The sequence below is a fragment of the Amaranthus tricolor genome, chromosome 15 (genome assembly GCF_026212465.1).
Source record: "Amaranthus tricolor cultivar Red isolate AtriRed21 chromosome 15, ASM2621246v1, whole genome shotgun sequence".
NCBI classification, from domain to species: domain Eukaryota; kingdom Viridiplantae; phylum Streptophyta; class Magnoliopsida; order Caryophyllales; family Amaranthaceae; genus Amaranthus; species Amaranthus tricolor.
The window spans coordinates 1,244,621-1,257,849 of record NC_080061.1 but is presented as its reverse complement, the minus strand read 5'-3'; the positions used below and the strand labels follow the sequence as shown (position 1 = coordinate 1,257,849).

General features: G+C 33.5%; 2 protein-coding genes across 2 annotated transcripts; both read left to right on the top strand.

Annotated features, from left to right (window-relative positions):
• Positions 1 to 561: 561 nt before the first annotated feature.
• Positions 562 to 3,907, top strand: LOC130800875 (calcineurin B-like protein 7). The gene is made up of 9 exons (XM_057664593.1): positions 562 to 845; positions 930 to 1,012; positions 1,487 to 1,546; positions 1,643 to 1,751; positions 2,093 to 2,145; positions 2,355 to 2,435; positions 2,704 to 2,816; positions 2,906 to 3,012; positions 3,414 to 3,907. Exons 1-8 carry the CDS (start codon positions 776 to 778, stop codon positions 2,964 to 2,966), a joined length of 630 nt encoding a protein of 209 aa, XP_057520576.1. The 5' UTR covers positions 562 to 775; the 3' UTR covers positions 2,967 to 3,012; positions 3,414 to 3,907.
• Positions 3,908 to 8,235: 4,328 nt separating this feature from the next.
• On the top strand, positions 8,236 to 11,657 carry LOC130800872 (phosphatidylinositol 4-kinase gamma 4-like). Its single transcript, XM_057664581.1, has 2 exons — positions 8,236 to 10,533; positions 10,979 to 11,657. The coding sequence occupies exons 1-2, from the start codon at positions 9,166 to 9,168 to the stop codon at positions 11,354 to 11,356; spliced, it is 1,746 nt and encodes a 581-aa protein (XP_057520564.1). The 5' UTR covers positions 8,236 to 9,165; the 3' UTR covers positions 11,357 to 11,657.
• Positions 11,658 to 13,229: the final 1,572 nt, after the last annotated feature.

Here is a 13,229-nt window from a genome sequence, read left to right as displayed (position 1 = left end):
GGCATCCACCTCCACCCTTCCAACAGAATTTACTTGTTTGGACATTACAACAAAAGCTAAACCTTTATTAGAAGAAAGTCTAGCTCTTAGAATTAGTGGTAAAATATGTACCGTAGTATAAGGTGGGTCGAGCGCTATCTCTGAAAATATGCTGAACTAATTTGACCGTCATCCTTCTTCTATATGTACAATTTAATATTTTATATAATTTTATTCAAATAACCTAAGCAAGTTCGAAGCTAAATTCTTCCTTATTAATGGACTGTATAAATTTTTACCCTACATAGTAACCAAAAGTCTAAACAAATACATCAATTTTACCATGATTACATCAATTTACTATGCCCAAGAGTCTACTTAGAAAAGGGAAAAAGATGTTCAAGTAAAAAAAATGTTAAGTAAAGCAATTCTTTACTATACTCGTAGAATTTCTTACTTATATTCATAAGATTTAGTATAACCCAATCTTTAAACCTAACTATTAATTTAAGCTTTTGGTTTAAATAGTTTCTTAACATAAATATTATTAAAAGTCCAAACTATGAGTTCAAATCTCATTCACCTCTCCATATCTTTTAGCTAGCTAGACAAAATTAGCCAAATCGTTTTACATATCTTTACTGTTTTGAGGTGTCTGATTCCTATTAGTTGTAACAGTATAATTATAACTTATAAATACTCCATAAATACATTTGTAATTTTAAACATGTTTTCGCTTGAATTTTTTTAGAAGTTTATTTATCTGTTAACTAATCTTTCCTAAGCATAAACAAACATGGGTTGTTGTTGCACAAAGCAGAGGAGCAAATGTGAAGATTCAGCTGTTTTAGCAGCTAATACTCATTGTAAGCTATTAATATGCTTTGTATTGATATAAATATTTGATCATTTATGTTGCTCCTATGTTGGATTTTTGGATCAATTTGCAGTCAATGTGACTGAAGTGGAGAACTTGTATGAGTTATTCAAAAGATTAAGCAGTTCTGTTGTTGATGATGGCTTCATCACCAAGGTTAGACTATCATATCTCAACTATTTTTATTTTTTTTTTTGTTATTTATTTTCAGATTAGGAGTAGAAAATGAAACCAGGAAAATAGAAAGATGAAACTCGAGACTCAAAAATAGAGTGAGAAAGACCGAAGATGAAACACGATGCCAATTGCCAACACCACCATTCCAATACCCGACTTCCTCCTATGATGGGGTTTGAGGGTTGGATTTATGCAACCTTACTCTATTAGTGATAATAAAGAAATTGTTTCTGATTGATCTTTGGTAGCAAACATCATCTGTAACTCCACATAAACAAAAATTGCACGTGATTTAATGAGTTGTTTTACAATAGTCCTTTATAATCCGAAATAAATACAGAAGGAGAATTCATGTAGACGACCTCCAGTGATCCATTGGTTCATGTAGCCAAACCAATCTGTTGTGATTGAAGTTCTAAAGGTACTTGCTACTTAAGCTATTCTTTCTTGCAGGAAGAATTCCAAATTGGATTGTTCAGAAACAAAAGAAAAGAAACTCTTTTTGCTGATAGGGTAACACATTTCTAAGTCTCAGCTAGTTTTTGACTAGAAAAAAGTACATTTTCCAATTACTTCAAAACATATAAACTTTTCCTCTATATTTAACAGATATTCAATCAGTTTGATTCAAAACATGATGGACGTATAGATTTCGAAGAGTTTATACAAGCGTTAAGTATCTTCCATCCGAATGCACTCTTAACAGAAAAAGCTTCCTGTAGGGTACTCAATACCTATCTCCATTAATCAATTAAGTTACGGGGGTGTTTGGTAAACATCTAATAGTTGCTAGTAGCTAGTAGCTAGTAGCTAATTAACCTAATTACATTAGTTGATTTGACCAGTTGATTTTATTGACTAGTTAGATCAGTTGATTTTGCTGGTTCAACCAGCTAAGTTACCAAACACTAGTATTGTATGATTTCACCACCTAACCCTGTATCTATATCAAAATAAGCTAAAATTGCCTAATAAGTTATTTTGCCAAACACCCAATATTTATTCCAAGTCCAAAGCATTTTATGACAGGTTTCTGATGCCTTGTTTCTGATCTATCAGTTGCATTTCAGCTGTATGATATTTGGGAAACTGGTTATATCGAGCCTGACGAGGTTTGTTACTGTTAATTTTCTTCGTATCAGCAAGCACATTCTTGCACAGTTATGTTACTTGGACTTTTCACGGAATTCTACACCAAAACATAAGAAATTTTTGTATTAAATAGCCATGACGAGAATAATAGTCTGAGTAACATATCCTGCATGCTGCAAGCATCATATGCAGTGCACCACCAGTGTTCTTATGACAAATTGTGTGACAGGTTAGAGTGATGCTTTTAGCTCTTCTTGATGAGTCTGATCTGATCCTTTCAGACGACATTATCCAATTAATAATCGACAAGGTAACTGATAGAGTGTTTAACCACTCATTACGCTTTAACAATCAGCTTAAACTTTTGATTGAGTTGATTTGGTATCAGAGGGCTACTTAACTCATCCACCCTCATTAAAAATGGAATATTTAGAGCCTGGTCTAAAGACAGCCTCTGTAGTCCAGAGCTTTGATGTGAGGGCGTGATACTATATAAAACGTATTTTGAGGCCTCAATCATTAGTTTAAACTACTTTTAACCATTTGATCAGATATTAACCGTTTGTTTCTATCGATAGACATTTGAAGAAGCCGATTTTAAATGTGATGGGAAGATCGATCCAGAAGAGTGGGAGGCATTTGTAGCAAGATTTCCTTCCATTTTGAAGAATATGACTATTCCATATTTGAAGTAATAGTTTTATCAGACAAGTTTTTCTTTTTCTGAGAATTCATATGAATTTGACAGCCAGAAATCATTTTATATGACCATCTTTGCAGGGATATCCCAACAGAATTTCCAAGTTTTGTGCAGAGGAAAGATACACAAGAAGAAGAATAGACAACATTTTCATCTATCAATGTTGAAATAATTGCTTAACTAGAGTGTAAGTATAAAACTTAACCTCTAATGTTACTAAGATCGCAAGATTCGAAGTAACTTTGATGAACCGATTGAATTTCAATGATTTAGACAATGTTTAAAGGAAATAAAAAACAATGCAAAAAAAAAAAGACACAAAGATTTAAGGAGGTTCACCCAATAATAGCTACGTCTTCCGTGGTGTCTTGTTTATATAATAACAATTGAAAAATACAACTCTTACAATGAAGTATTATAAATGATGTAAGAGAATGCAAAGGCTATGTGTTTAGGCTTGGAGTTTGTGTTTGATGTTTTTGGATGAGCAAATGAGCTCATTATTTATAGTGCTAATTGCATTAAAGAATAGTACACATTTAAAGTTAAGGATTAATGCATAATTGAGTTGCTTGTGGACTTGAACAGACGAAGAACGAATCTTATGTTGCACCCTGGAAGACCTGCTCGTTCAAGCTCATGCAATGCTCGTTTGAGCAGATGGATCAGAATCTCACTGTTTAATGTGCACAGGTCTGCTCGTTCGAGCTCTTACCCACTCGTTCAAGCATCCATTCAACTTCACATTCTGTCTCCTCTGAACTCAAGGCTCGTTCAAGGCATAAAACCAGTCACACATAAGACTCTTAAACTTCGGCATTCATCATGACTTGTAACACATTCTTTATTGCATAAGTTTAGGACACAACTTAATTCCTCCATTAATTATCACACTTTAAACACCACATTCAATCACCATTTCAAAACACCAACTTAAATCACCCATTAATCATCCACATAGGATTTCATCCCGTGAGTCACACATGAATGCACACTTGAATTTGTGCACTCAAGTCACACCATTAAATCTCAACAAATGTAATTATATATATATATATATATATATATATATATATATATATATAGAATTAAATAAAAAGAATTTTAAAATGAGAATGATGAGAAGGATTTTTGTTTGATTTTGTTTTGTTACTATTTATACAAAAATGGATACTATGTTATAAATTAAGAACATTTTAAAAATTATTTCATAGTTACTGAATTCTTCTGCTTATGCTCTTAATCCATAAATTGTGTATCTCATCACTATTTTGTATTCCATAATCTTATTATTGTATCTAAATGGGATTATTACCACTTGATACCATCTCTAATTTGGTTATGAAAACTGTAAACGATGATGTATTAGAGTTCGAACAATGTGTTTTAAACTCTAATATTGCCAAGATCGAGTGTATGAAGTTTAATGACAAACAAATTACGCTATCAATGATATCGACGTTTGAAGGAGAAAGTAAAGCAATAAAAAACGACACAAAGATTTAACGAGGTTCACCCAACTTAGGCTACGTCCTCCGGTGTGTAGTATCTCTTATATTATCAAAGGAGTTCAAAGAACTCTCAAATATGGAGAATTACAATAGAGAAGAGATATAGGCTAGTGTTTGGCTTGGGTGTATTTTGTGGATGTTCATCAATTACAATGTGAATGAGAGCTCTCTATTTATAGGAGAGATCACACTAAGTAACATTAAGTTATTAAAGCTATGAATAAATGATAATGAAACATCCCCAAGAACTTGAAGAGTCAAAAACAGCATCTTAGGAGCATCAGAGACATCGCTCGACCAAAGCAGAGGCTCGCTCGGTCGAGCAGACTACAGGAAGTTTCTGGTTGCATTCTGTCTGCTCGCTCGACTCATTCTGAAGCTCGCTCGGTCGAGCGAGCTGGTCGAGCGGCACTTCAGAGGGCTTCTAACAGTATTCCTCGACTTGCATAGTTGAGCATCTTGAATTGAACATTTGAACTTCTTCATTAAGTCCCATAACTCCCTTGATTAACTCATTAATTCATACTTTAATCATCATCATAAACCACAAATATTAAGACACACCCATTTATGACATACTTATGGGATTCCATCCCAAGAGTCACCACATGAATGCACACACCACTTGTGCACTCAAGTCACACCAATCATAACAAAAACTTTATCCATTTTTGACACATACTTTGAAGCAACTCAACTCTTTATATTGTTAAGGAACCAACTCAATCGAAAGCTTAAACTTATGCTTAATATCTCAAGAATTGTTATATGACTAACGTGCACCCTCACGCGAGAGCACTTAGGCTAAAAGTGAGGTATCATGACATACCCTCTTCATACCTGGTGCTAAATTATCCAGTTTAAACGAGGGGTAGTTGAGATTCGAACATGTGACCTCTTATCACGCTGGCTTCTGATACCATATCAAAGAACCAATTCAACCAAAAGCTTATACTTATTATTGAAGCTCCAAGATATATTATATAGTCTAACACATACATTAGAAAGAACGCTACATACAAAAGTCCAACAACTCATTTTTTTTTCAACTTTTGTCAAATGACTTGTGAAATATATAGGAGTGTAATGTAATACTTAATATTATGTACGCTCTTCGATTTATTAATTCAATCCTAAATATAATTTATTAATTCAATCCTAAATATGAATGGTCGACTCCTTGGCTAAGCAGGTGGACATTGCTCGTGCAATGGGACCTTCCGTAAATGTTGTTTGCGGCCTCCACAAGTCCCACCTCTCCGGTTTTCATGTCATGTTGGGCCAAAGTTCGAGTCGGTCCAAATTGTACCTAAGGTGTGCAATGTTTGGGTCACTCACGTGTTAGCTTGACCCGATTCCATTTTTATCCATGATCTACTCCTATAAAACATGCAGCAAGATTCATATTAGCTCAAATCACAAATCTCATTAGAAAGAAAATAGGTTTCAACATCAAAATCAATACTTTTAGTGAATCATATACCTATTAGTGCAACTAATCAATATCCGCAATTTAATTAACCTAGATCATAACCTAAATTATCTATGTAATGTAGGTCCAACAACTTTTTGTAAGTTCAATTACATTCTGCCCATGGTCGGTTTGGATTCAAATCAATAAATGAGCTTTTGTTATTATTTAATTTATCCCATTGTCGAATTGATTGTGCTCGTCTCTTTTGGTGGATGATATTAAGTTCATTTGGACATTTTACGTCTAGTTTCAACTTTCAATACTTATATTTCTTAGATATTGTTATTGATAGTGACATATTACAGGTATAATTATAACACCTTGACAAGATGAATAAAATAAAATTCCATATAATTTTGTTTTTTTTTCCCGTATAATAATCACATTAAGTAAAATATCATAGAAAGATAAGCATTGCAAAAATTGGCTAGTCTACGATGATAGAAGTGGAAGGTGATCCAGAAACTGGCCTATCCCGAAAAAAACAACAACTCATAACGATATACAAAGAGTGATTATTCGGTCACAAATTAAAAAACCCTACAAATAGATATTTCAGTATAAAGTCTTATATATATATATATATTTGATCTACGCTATTTTAATGTGGAATTACATAAATTATACATTGCTCCACTAGTGACGGAGGTCACAACGGAACTATCAACAGATTTATTCCGTTTCCATCAAACCGTTATAATTTAATTAATAATCAATGATAATTATCACTTTCATGATGCAGGCTATAATAATAATAATAATAATAATAATAATAATAATAATAATTCTATTATAAGGCGGAATCTGAATTGTCATTTTCAGTGAACTGGTAAACGACGAAGTCGTGCCCAATACATACATGATGGGTTACACTTTCTTCTGCAAATTCGATTACAAATGTTTCATTTGGAACCAATAAAGGCCCATAGATTTTTCAGATGATTAATATAGATTGATTAATGGATTAAGAGGCCGGTTATTCATATCTCCCCTTGAAATGCCTAGATTTTGCATTTGTGTTCACATTGTTGACTTTTTATCAACTATATTTTCCATAAATATTCTCATTTGATTGTGACATGTTGTATAGGTAAATATTACTATAAGTAGCAAGTATAATAGAACGGAGGTAGTAAAATTACTAAGTCATTTCTTTTTTGATCACCCAAGATCTTACCGAAAAAGTGTTGTAGTTTGTGTGTATTGATTAAGAATTTAAAAAAAATTACAAGCACCAAAATGAAGATTATAAGTCTATAACAAACCTATTACAAGTACTAAGAAAATAAACCTACTAAGAAATAATAAACTTGCACAAGTACTAAGAAAATAAACCTACTAAAAAATAATAAACTTGCACTTGAACTTTCACTAAAACAAAGATCTTTGAAAAACATTATCTTGTTTTCCTATTCTGCCTACTTGGTGCTTAGTCTTGAACTTGCAATACATTTTTGAGATACAACAGTTTAGGTCTAAGTATAAGCCCTATATACCTAGACTATGTGAACGTCACTTTCCAAAATACAAGTGATGAGTCTCTGCTAAAAAGCGAGGACTCGTCGCTTACCTTCTGACTTGTGCACGCTTTTTTTTTTCTTTTTAACTTATTTGTTCCACTGTTTTCACACCACTTTGTTATGACCTTTTATATACTCATTATGCTCGTAATGTCTAACGGAAAGTAGTATTTGGGAGATAAAACTTGATCCTTGAATAAGTTATTATTTATTATTTATTATAATTTAGCTAAGATAAATATTATATTTCACGTGACAAGGTTTTTGATCATGCTTATTTTAGTCTATATATTCCTTTTCTTCACAAAATTAATTTTTATCTCACTTAAAAGAAGGTATTAGCCTATTAAATGGTATTTTTATCGGTAGCCTGCATGAAAGGCAGTATTAGCTTAGCCTATTAAGTGGTAATGAAAATGTTTGAAAAAGAAAACTTGTTTGAGGTGAGATCTCTATTTCCATGTAAATAATGTGTACAACATTTTGTGTAAATTAAAACTAAAACACATCTAGCCTGTTAGAATATAACAACTAAAGTCCTACCGACACAAAATTATAAGCATGATATTTTAACATTTTTTGAATTACAATGTGCAGCGATCCTAGTAACATCATAAGTCCGCTATTTTATAATCAATTTTAAGGAAAACTAAAACAAATATAAAAAGAAATTTATATTGAGACCTATAACACAATACAATATGACATACATTGTACGCATCTTTGTGTCATGTCAAATTTTATTATTTAAAATGACTAACTCAACACGACACAACTTATTAATATTTGTGGCTTACTTAGACACAACATCTCAATCACATAGCTATCTTTGACACGGCCCACAATACAAATTCCATACTCAATCATACACTAGTCGTTAGTCCTAATATATATTTTTATGACATCTCTTATATTTCAGGCTTCATCTCTTGTTCCTCACTCATCAAAACTCCACAAAGTGTCAAATACAAAACCCAACGGCTACCAATGCGCTCTTCCCTCTGTTTCCATTCTAATTCTATTCTTGGCGACTTTTTCATGCAATCTCTAACCCTAAAAAATCTCACTTCAAATCACCACTCAAAAACTACAAAAATGGTGAAAATTCTAATCTTAGATAATTTACCTGTTTCTTATTTATTTGCTGATTAATTGCCATCTGTGCATCTCTCATTTCCCTCTTTAACATCACAATTTCCTTTATTTCTTCCTTGATTCTTCCCTATTCCTGGTGAGAATCCGCGTATAACATAATACTTATTTTCTTTAAAAGTTTTTATTTTTTCTTTGCTAATTTGTGTTCTATGAATGAATGTTATTGAACAACTGATTATGTGAGCTTGTGAAGTTGTTTTGTGATTTGGGGTTTTCAGGAATATATATTTTGATTCTGGGTTGATTCAATTTTTTATGTTTGATCAAAGGAAAGATAGGTAATTAAAGGTTAAAGATTGAATCTTTAAGTTTTGTAAGAAAAAACTTCCTTACAATTCCATGAAGCTTTGAGCTTTGCCCTTGTATGCATAAACCCTTTTATTTGTATTCTTCCTTTTTTTGATTTTTTCAATTTGTAATTTATTTGAGGACTTTTATTTATTAGGGTTTTTTTTATTATTGTTTTCGTTTGTTTCTTTTGTCAATCTTTAAGGATATTAGCTAATCCATTTACAGTCTTGACAACTGAATTGGTTGTTCTAGGCTAAATTGTGCTAGGGCTGTATATATATGTATACACCCTAAAAAAATATAAGAAAAAGAAAGACATCAACAAAAAGAAAGAAAAAAGGGGGGGTGGGGGTAAGTTTGGGGTGTATTCTTAAGGGGGATTCAAGGAAATGTCTGCTGGTATTGTTGTTGCCTTGAGTCCCATTTTTGAAGAAAAACTGCATTTTCCTGGTCATTTTGATAACTGTGTGGTTTTGCACAAAAATGAATCAATCTTGTTATATATAAGTGTGGCTGGGTCTTTGATTCCGATTCGAGTCCTAGAATCCGATTCGATTGCATCTGTAAAACTCAGGATTCAAACATGTAAAGGGTTTGTAGTTAAGAAACAAAAACTTGTGTATGGAGGTAGGGAATTGGCTAGGAAGGATTCCCTTGTTAAGGACTATGGAGTCAATGGTGGGGATGTCCTACATTTAGTCCTTAAGCTTTGTGATCTCTTAGCCATTACCGTTAGCACGGGTGGGAAGGAATTTGAGTTACAAGTCGATAGGTATCGAAATGTCGGGTATCTTAGGCAAAGAATATTTAAGGAAGGAAAAGGATTTGTGGATATAAAGGATCAAGAACTGTTTTTCCAAGGAGAGAAGCTTGATGATCAGAGGCTAATTAATGATATTTCAAAGAATAATGATGGTGTAATTCATTTGTTTGTTAAGAAATCAGCCAAAGTTAGGGCTATCCCGATTGAAAAAGATGTCGAACTTTCGGTTGTGGCATCGGATATTAGGCCAAGTGATAAGAGGGATAAATGTGAGAAACAATCTAGTGAGATATGTGCTGTATCTAGGAAGCTTCCTGATAAAGATTTTTGGTTAGAACCCGTCATAGTTAATCCCAATATTCAGTTGTCATCGGTAATATGGGATATGATTAACATGGCACGTGATGGTTTGGATAAGGGTAACCTTCCGATTAGATCCACCGAAGGTACGGGAGGAGCCTATTTCATGCTAGATCCCTCGGGTCATAAAATTTTAGCTGTATTTAAGCCCATTGACGAGGAGCCTAACGCTGCCAACAATCCAAATGATCTTCCTATCTCAGATGACGGGGAAGGGTTGAAAAAGGGAACGAGAGTAGGGGAAGGCGCATTGAGAGAAGTTGCAGCTTACCTTATTGATCATCCTAAGAATGGGCCTCGTTCATCGTGCCATGATGTGATCGGATTTTCGGGGGTGCCCCCTACTGCCATGGTGCGGTGTTTGCACAAGGGATTCAATCACCCAGAAGGTTACGATGGCACATTGAATAATCTAAAGATCGGATCATTCCAAATGTTTAGGGAAAACGATGGTAATTGCGAGGATATTAGTCCTCGGGCTTTCCCCGTGAAAGAAGTTCACAAGGTCAGCGTTCTTGACATCAGATTGGCCAACGCAGACCGACATGCTGGGAATATTCTTTTCAAGAAAAACTCCGAAGATGGCCAATTTGAGCTTATCCCAATTGATCATGGCTACTGTCTGCCTGACACTGTGAGAATTTTTTCTTCTGTTATCTTATTATCGCCTTTCTCGAGCATTTTCATTGCTTCTAGTTCTAGATGTAGGTTTAGGTGCTTAGAAGCATCTTACTTGAATAATCTACAACTTAAAAGTACAATTGAAGTCACTTCTTTGAATTCTAATGCATTACCGTATTATGGGTAGTCGTGTTTGAGTACTAAAATAGCTAGTATGAATCATATGAACCTATATATATTATGAAATTCGATATTCGAGAATTCTAGGTTATCAAAAGGGTTGAGGGTTCTCCTTTTCACCCGTGTGACAGAAATCTGATTCTCACTACCTACAATAAGACTTGATTCCCTCTTCCTCTTGTCTGTAGCGATTTTCGAGCCTACCCCGAAAACGAAAAATAAAAATTTGATATTCGTTGAGTGTTATTAATTTACCTATCGTTTCTCTCTTGTGGCAGTTTGAGGATTGCACATTTGATTGGTTATACTGGCCACAGGCCCGTGAACCCTTCTCATCCGAGACAATTAACTACATAAAATCACTTGATGCTGAAAACGACCTCAATTGGTTGAAACTCCATGGTTGGGATGTACCCATCGAGGCTGCCCGTACATTACGCATCTCGACAATGTTGTTAAAGAAGGGAGCTGAAAAGGGTTTGACCCCTTTCATCATTGGAAACATCATGTGCCGGGAAACCCTGAACGACCCATCCTTGATTGAACAAATTGTTAGCGAAGCACATCAGTCTCTTCTTCCTGGGATGAGTGAAGAAGATTTTCTCGAAGCCATTTCCCGTATCATTGATTTCTATCTAGCCAAGATGAATGTATAAACATATAGTCATCTTTACATATTATGTTTCTTTAATTGTATTTTTTTGTATAGCAAAAATCGAAGCAGTCCAGTTTCGGTGGGACTGATAGTAACCAGCTCTTTATGGAAATGACCTCACATTGCTTCTGTTCATTGAAGCATGAATAAGACCTTTACCGGGCCAACATCTTTTAGGTCTGCTTATGTAACGATACGCAGCAGTTCCTGTATATCAATGAAAAATCTTTATTTCCTCATTAATCTTGTGCTTCAATGGAATGTAGTCAGACTTTAATGTGGTTTATTGCTGCTAACTAACTTGCATTCTGCTGGCTTAATCTGGCACATTCTAGTTATCATCCATCTTACTAATATTTCATGCATAAATGGGATAGAAAGCTCAATTAAGTGGTGAAAGTTTAACTTTACGACTTCAATTGTATGGGATCAAACCCGACTAGCTTATCCTTGGTTTGTGCAGCTGATTCGGGTGGACCAGCAAGATATTGGGGTTTTGGCTTAGAAAATAGTGGACCTGCCTTTTGTGTATTACTCTCTCCGTCTGTTAGAAATTTGACCCATTTGAATAAAAAAAAACTCACATAAAATAGTCAAAGTGGGCAAACTTATTGAGACGGAATAGAAGCAATTAAAGGGATTAATATTCTACGTTATGTATTAAGTTAACTTGAATTGTGAATTGAATCTTATCTTAGTTAGAGTATGTAAACTATTCTTATAAGAAACCTAAGTTCGATTTTCACTATTGACTTTCACTTTTCTTCCCTCAACCTATTTGTACCCCCTAGGACAAAAAAATGTTAACTTGGGTTGATTAAGCATATCAAACTATAGAAAATTTGAAAAAAAATAAGATTATTTAACTTTATTCCAAAAATAAGCTTCGTAAAAACTTTATTCTCAAAATAAGCGTCCGTACATTCAAACCCAGGCTTGGTGTAATGTCGCTGTTACTAACAGCGAAATAAAAAAAAAATTAGTAAAGTCTCAAGTCGCTGTTAGTAACAACGACTTTAAGGTTGACTGGTCAACTCCTTAATCTCGTAGGTTGAAATGAAGAAGTAACTGATAAAACGCATTAAGTCGCTGTTAGTAACAGCAACTTAAGGCTTTACTAATTTTTTTTTTTTTTTTTTAGTTCGCTGTTAGTAACAGCGACATTACATCAAACCTAGGTTTGAATGTACGAACGCTTATTTTGAGAATAAAATTTTCACGAAGCTTGTTTTTGGAATAAAGTTGTTAAATAATCTTATTTTTTTAAAATTTTCTCAAACTATAGTGGTTGGGCTTATCAGTGAGTTGGCCTTATTGGGCTTCCGTACCCTTTAGTTATACTTTTAAGTTTCATTATGAGACAACATTTTTTTTGTTATCTCATCAAAAATTCAATTTAACTCTTTATCTCAGAAATACATTTGTTCAATATATTAAATATTTTTCTCTCACTAATATTACTAACAATTTAAAAGCATAAAAAAAAAGAACTTAGATGAAAGACAAAAAAATAAAAGCAACAAAAATCGAATCTAAAACGTTTTAAAAAAAAATAATACATATTCTAACTAAGATAAAATACAAATTTCATGGAATAAATAACCACTTAATTATTGTAATATAAGAGAATCTCATCGAATAATTAAGTGCGCATGATGATGTAAATGCATTATTATAGACAATAAATTAGCATCGAGTCCCTCTTTATATGGAAAAGTCCATGTGTGTGAGGATGTCCACCAAAACCATCTTGAACAAGAGTAACATATTTTTCGATGCTCAAGGTTGTCTTGTTCTCTTCTCAATATTTATAGACACAATATTGCCTTTTAGCTTCAATTTCAATAATATTTTTCTATTTTGTTTGCATTACT